This window comes from Lupinus angustifolius, unplaced genomic scaffold (genome assembly GCF_001865875.1).
Source record: "Lupinus angustifolius cultivar Tanjil unplaced genomic scaffold, LupAngTanjil_v1.0 Scaffold_74_20, whole genome shotgun sequence".
NCBI classification, from domain to species: domain Eukaryota; kingdom Viridiplantae; phylum Streptophyta; class Magnoliopsida; order Fabales; family Fabaceae; genus Lupinus; species Lupinus angustifolius.
The window spans coordinates 17,440-24,567 of NW_017723556.1; the positions used below are offsets into that span (position 1 = coordinate 17,440).

The 7,128-nt window shown below is 33.3% G+C and overlaps 1 protein-coding gene across 1 annotated transcript; it reads right to left on the reverse strand.

Moving 5' to 3' along the window:
* Positions 1–2,381: 2,381 nt before the first annotated feature.
* On the reverse strand, positions 2,382–6,919 carry LOC109339374 (post-GPI attachment to proteins factor 3-like). Its single transcript, XM_019576802.1, has 6 exons — positions 6,809–6,919; positions 6,161–6,255; positions 4,323–4,584; positions 4,020–4,216; positions 3,210–3,397; positions 2,382–2,964 (listed from the first exon to the last, which is right to left on the reverse strand). Exons 2-6 carry the CDS (start codon positions 6,253–6,255, stop codon positions 2,678–2,680), a joined length of 1,029 nt encoding a protein of 342 aa, XP_019432347.1. The 5' UTR covers positions 6,809–6,919; the 3' UTR covers positions 2,382–2,677.
* Between the last annotated feature and the right edge of the window lie 209 nt (positions 6,920–7,128).

A 7,128-nucleotide genomic window follows, 5' to 3' on the forward strand; every position in this document is an offset into this window, starting at 1 on the left:
TCTTGGTCACCATAGAATGTGTAATGCTCTTGGTGTGCCTTTTATTCATTGATGTTATGTGGGTGATATCCCAACAATTTATAATTGCACTTATATATTCAATTGAATGAAAATGCAGACCTCTTCTATGAATGCTTTATTGTCATAAATTGACAGGAATATTAAAGAGGGCTATAAGGTACATCTCTACCATGGTTAATATGTCTATGAGGTGGAAGAAATTGTAAAAAGTGAGAGAAAAAAATTGATTCATAAAATAGAAGATTATATGGAACTTGAAAGCGACATTTTTTAATTTAAATTTTGTAATTGAAAGTGACTTTAGCATTATCAAGCATGAACAGAATATTATAATTTAAATACTTAGTTCATACTGCCTTTTTTTGTTTATAATATCAAACATCTACCCAACTCTATCTTAACCTTCTTATTTTTGAATAAAGTGATTTTATTCTTCAATTTTAACATTGCAAATAATTTGCCCAAAAAATACTCATTAAGCAGTAAAATCCTTACGACATTGCCTTGTCATGCATTCAAGTTTTGAGCATACTAGTAGAGATAGTAAACTAAATAAGTTTCAGTAAAACTTCTTCATGAATACTTGATATTAAGGAAGAAAGAAAAGTCTCACAGAGTGTACTTTGTCCAAATTACAATTAATAGGATTTTGATTAAAAGACATTTAATTTTGGGACCACTAATGTACAGACCAGAGAAATCATGGTAGGAAAAGAACCACTTGGTTTTATTATTAGCAGATCAAAGATGAAGAGGAAGCTTGTTTTTGTCTTTTATAATGGCAATGGAAGTACTATGCATGTGTAATATCTAACCTTTCATCATAAGGAACTTCTACCACTTTATAGTTGTGTCTATTTTTCACCATCTCAATCTCATTCCTCCTAAATTAAAGATGAAATATTTATATAGATTTAACATATTGGAAAAATTAGATATATGATTTCAACACATAATGAAATGTCAATCTTTCAAAATACATTTTCTAAGTCTTAAAATTAAAGAAACATATCATTCAAATGCTACATAGAGAACTATATGATTTGTATCTTTTAATATCCTGGAAATAACTACTTGTTTGGAAGGGTAAAGTTTATTTATATCTAAGGAAATGAAAGATTCGTGCACTGAGTTACCTTATGGTTCAAATACTACCGGCCCTTGGATTTAATGACTGCAGTGACTATTAGGATAGGACTATAACAAATATAAATCCCAAAATCTTTGTATTGCAATAAATTGAAAGTCCAATTCATATGTGAAATTAGGTGTATGAACTATAACTATTACATGAAACAAGAAGAATTCAAGTAAATAAGGAATACTCAGTTATAATGGTGGACAATGATATATAAAGTTGAAGAAGAATAGAAAAGAAGGAAATCAAGAAAAATAGAAACTCCTTTACTCTATGAAGTAAGAAGTATCATGTTAAAATCATAAATTTGAATAACCATAAGTCCAGCAAAGAATGATCTTGCAAGATTAATAAGTTTAGAGTAATAATCAGATTCACCATGCTATAATAGCATATCAGTAAATATGTATGAAATAATATTTTAAGTGGACCTTATATAATCACATTCTTATACTCTATGCTTCTCCTTAATGCATTAATCTCTTCGAACAGTGTCTCATTCCTTGTCCCAAGCCTAAACATATATTGTCACACGAGTAAAATAAAATTTTAAAAAAGGAACACAAAATAACATTTTAATTGTCTTGGTACAGGGAGTCATATACCATTCCAGAAAAGTAATCTTAGTCCAATAGAACAAAGAGTGTTGCTTTAATTAACACCATTTAATACACCTTTAAGCTTGTTATGCTCTTCCTCTACTTCATCAGTTCATCAACCTGAAGACTCCATCAAGCTTTCCACCTTGCTCTTGAGGATTTCCCTTAATTGCTCATTTTGGGTGTTGCAATCAATCCCCAATATCTTCATTATCTCCCCCACTTTCTGGACTTCCTTCTTCACTTTCTAGTATTAACTTCCTTTCCGTGGATGATTTCCACAATTAGCGACTTTCATTGCTGGTGGAGTTATAGAGCTCATTCGATTCACCTCTTTCCGGAGCTTCTCCTCCGCGAATCGTGATTGGCATGGCTTTCCTCACCATGGTGGAGAGCTGATGCCTAGAAGCTGTTGGAATTATATTATAATAGATGCACTAATTATTTCAAGATAATTGCTAAATAGTTTTGTCTGATGTTAAAAGTTTGTACACATTCAACAATTTTGGATATACTGCAAACTAGTATGCATGGGGTGATAGTCTAACCCATTCAGTTTGGTTAATAGACAATTCAATCCATTCGAAGTATCAAAACTACACATCTGAAAGGGAACAAACATATAGAAACTTTCAAATCAAAATGGAATCATTAGGACAGTAAAAGTTAGGATCCTTGCACATTTAACTAAGCTGAAAAGAAATGGGAAAACAAGAAGGGGAACCCTGAAAGGATCCCTTGTCCTATTGAAGAGAATAGTCAAGAATGTCACAGTCATCATTCACCCAAGTATGAATACAAAACTAAGCATCTAAAGATCTATTTCACAAGAACAAAAAGAAATAAGAATTTTCAAGTACATCATCAAAGAGAATCTATTCAAGCTTATATCTGCGGGTCAGGTAAGTAGAAAAAGAAGCTACTTGGCCTTCTTAACAAGATCAGAGGTTCGGAACTCGGCATCATCCCTGATGAAACTCCACCAAATGTAGGTTAGAGGGATAGTGGTGGCATGCCAAAGAGCATGTGCATCCAGAAGTCCTTCGTAGGGAGGGAAATCATATATTTCTAGGAGCATTGCAAGGCCACCAGCAAAGACAACCAGCCAGAGCTTCCAACGTGAAGGATGACGACTAACACCGGCCCAAACTGCCCAAATGGCAAGTTGTGCCACAGCCATCACTACACAAACTATCATATTCCATCCTGCACAGTTAGAAAATAAAAGGAATGAAATAAGGCAAAGACACAAGAATGAAGAAATATAAAAATAAAAGAGTTGGAAGAAAACTGCTAAGGTAGCAGAACCTGCAGACGTTAATGGCATAGATAAATTAACAGATAGCTCAAGGTTTTCAAATAGTGAGAAATAAAGAACACTCGGATTGCACATTTAACTCAGCTTCAGAAATAATAATAAAAAGAATATGTGACAGGTTGACAGTACATACCATAATCCAATGTATAGAAGTTGATGAACATTACATGGGTGGTTACGAAAGCAATCAATGGAGCAGCAACCATAACTCGGGTAGCCTCATCCCTAATATTGAAGCTTCTTAATATGGCTACAAGGAGGGAGTATCCAAGGAGAACCACTGCAGATGAGTAGTCTAATTTCTCTGTTAGATCAACATCTCTGCAGATCAATAGGGCATGGAAATAGTGGAAAATTTAAGCTTAAAAGGTAGTGAAAAACGTAAAAAGAAATTAGGCTGTACAAAAAAACATTTGGCATAACCATGGTGTTATATTAAGCAGATAATGAAAAATGTTTCATTTTTTTCACAGTTTAGGTGGGATTTACGAATGAGAATGATATTTTTTATAGGAAATCGAAAATGATATAATTTCTTGAATATGAGCATCACATAATTCAGAACACTATCAGCATTAGCTACAATACAAACAACTAAATATAATATATTATGGACTGTCAAAATGATTTTTTTAAGTGAGGCTTGTAATTTTCAAAGCAAAAACATCTTTTTATATATTTTAACGAGTCTTACAAAGGGGCAGTATCATAATAAGCAGTTTCTGCATTAATACTTCATATGCATATACTGTCATTCCGAGTCACATATTTTACTATCACCCTTCACCAAGTGATTCTGATTCGGACTCCCATATCAATCACTCTTTAAAGTCAAATAGCAAGGTACTCATTCTTGGAATAACCAAATCAGAATGACATTGCAAAACACACAAAGATATTCAGACTCAGTACAAAATACTGAATATCTGCCTAGGTAACTTACCGACTGTGGAAAATGGCACTCCAGAACCAGGAATTCAGCGATAAGAGCCCATATATATGCCACAAACCAGCATACTCGTAATATGCCTTCTTTCCGTCTTCTAGAGGCAACTTATAGTACAGAAGAATGAAAAAGGACACCCAGCCATGAAAATGAATTGCAAGATTTAGTGCAGAGAAAGCCACAGAAGCGGGCTCCTGCATAAAAGGATGACATATCAGTTATTAAAACGTAAGTTTTTTAGGTTATTGGACAACAATTCCAAATGAAGACATACGGTGCATGGCTTCTTCAGTGACAAACCTGCATCCCATAGATACGGCTGAAGGGCCATTTACCATGATACTTGACAGGGCCTTGATTAAGTAACTCCTTTTCTTTCTCTCTATCTAGCATACAATAGTACCGGCAGTCACTTTGACAATCCCATTCTTTCCATTGTAAATAGAGTGGTTCTTGCATGTACCATGGACGATCTATAGGTTCTCCATCAGAAGAAAATTTACAGTTTGGAAAGCATCTTTCCCCAACACATCCAGATTCCTCACATTGACTTACACAAATCCTGACATTGAAAGCAAAACAATAGATAAAAACAGGCAGAAGGGAATCCAACAAAAGATTCCATTTAAATCATAAAGATTGTCCTATTGGGAAATATCAAATTTTCTTCAGCGTCCTTTTGGTAAGATGTAACTTCAATTTTAAACACACTCCAAAGTTACCGATGCAACCCAAAATTAGATAACCAAGAAAGGAAAAGATAACTCCTTGGCACATAATGAAGATGAATATACATATTTCAATAAACCAAAAGACTAGTGAATCACAGTTAGCTTGACTAACTGACTATCCCACACTTGTTAGCTTGTCTACTAAGCTAACCACCACTGTTAGTTAAAATACAATTCTGGAATGTAAACTTGACTAAGTATTATTCCCTAATAGAGACAGATGCCTGAATGAAAAAAATACTGAACAAGTGCCCAGGGTCGACTGAATCTAAACTTTTGTAACATTTTATTGAATGTACTTACAAGCCACATCCAAGAGTTAAAATCGTATGTGAAATGCAAGTTTAGTCAGACACAAGATAGCAATGTTCTAGGAATAAAAATTGTGGATCACATCATACCACAAGTTACTCATTTAGATAGCATGGGTCCATCCTACAAATTGATTAAAAGATTGATGGGAGTGTCACAAATAGAATACAAGCAAACTGGACGGAAATGAAGAAATTATTCAAGTGTAATTTGTGATTGGAAAGTGCCAAGCAAACAATACGTTTAGAAGTAGCCTGAGAATGTTGAAGTGTTTGAGTGGGCATAGAATAGAAATGATAACAATTGGAACAAGTGTACCTTGAAGAAAGTTGGAGTAAGACCCATTTTAGAGAAGATGACGGAAACTCACATAACATCGTTTCCTCATGTTGGAAAAAGACTAATAAAGGCTCATTTAAGCAAAATAGATCAGATGGAGGATAGTCCAATTAAAAGGGGTAGATAAAAGCCTATGAAAACTTTATAAAAACCATAAGAAAAGACATCAATGTAAATGGTTTTATTGAAAATTTATTTTTTTGATAGAACTCAAGGGATTAGTTGGTCCACAAGGCCAACCCCACAAAGTGATAAGGCTAGGCTGTTATTGTTGTCGTGCATTTGAATATGGTTAGAGACTATTTAACTATTCCTTGTAGGACTCCCCAAAGGCCCAAACTATTAGTTTCTTATTTTCAACAATATTAAATATCAAATACATATATAGTATTGGGAAAGCTACAACTAATCAGAAGTCAGAACTAAAACCCTTAAAAGCTCAAAGATGTTTGCATTCAAACATATGCACAACCTGAAGAAACAAAAGCACATTACTACAACTCTGTCACCAGTATGAAATGCATCTTAGTTTTCAAAAAGTTAACTTCAACCAGTCATGTTTTTTACAAAGCCGATACATTAAAGCCCAAAATTCCCAAATCAGCTTAAAACAAACTTCAATTACATTTCTGTCTACTAAACCCTCACCACAAACCTCTTGTAAAAGCAAAAAAGTAAATTATTTATGTATCATATGTAATACAAATAGAAACAATTCCAAGAAAGATAAGGGGAAGAAGATGGGAGCTAAAGTACCTATAATGCGGATCAGCATCACCTGCACTTGCATCTATTACCTCAACAGACAACGAGAGCATCAAAAGGAAAGCAACCGCATAACCATCTAACATCTAATTACATTAACGTTTAAAAATCAAAGGTTAAATCTTGATAAGCAAAATATTCAAATTCAATTAACTAAAGTACGTGCATCTTCTGTTAAAGTACAATGACATACCATAGCATGATAATAGTATAATAACAAAAGCAATCTAAGATATAGACATAAGAAATGAAAGATCTTCAAATCTTCAGCAACACAAACACAGTAACTTCTTTCAGGTGGTAGTGGTGCACTGAATCAAAGTCAAAACAATATACTAGCATTGCTGTTAAATTAAATAAAGATTCAATCTTTAACATGTTAGCTAGAAACCTCACACTTAATATGGAAATATAAAAAGAGGGTTCAAATCAAGAAAAGGGGAGTGAAAACAACCAAGACCCACATCTCAAAACTGGTAAAAAAAATTGAATTTGAGTCATATTCATAGATCGGGGGTTTGAAAAAGGAAAGAATTTAACCACTCCAAGATCGCATCTAACAATACAGAAAATTTATAGATACGATTAATAATAAGAGAAGAAAAGTGATTGCGGGTACAATGAGAGATTGAAAAGTACCTTTTTTATGGGAATAGTAGAAAATATGAAATGATGGAAAGATTGCAAAAACGGAGGAAGAAGAAGGTTCTTTGCTTCTCAATGATGAAAGCAACTCATATATCTATATTGGTCATTGCATGAAGTTAAGAGTAGATCCATGGTTTTAAACTCTGAACATGTTCTTCATGACCAAACTACTAAATTGATCTATAACTCAATTTTTGTTTTCAAATTAATCTTCTAACTTCTTTTTTTTTGCCATATTCACAAATTTTATTTATATATAAATAGAATAAAAGATATAACAAAAATCCCTCAATTATTATTTTAAATTGAAT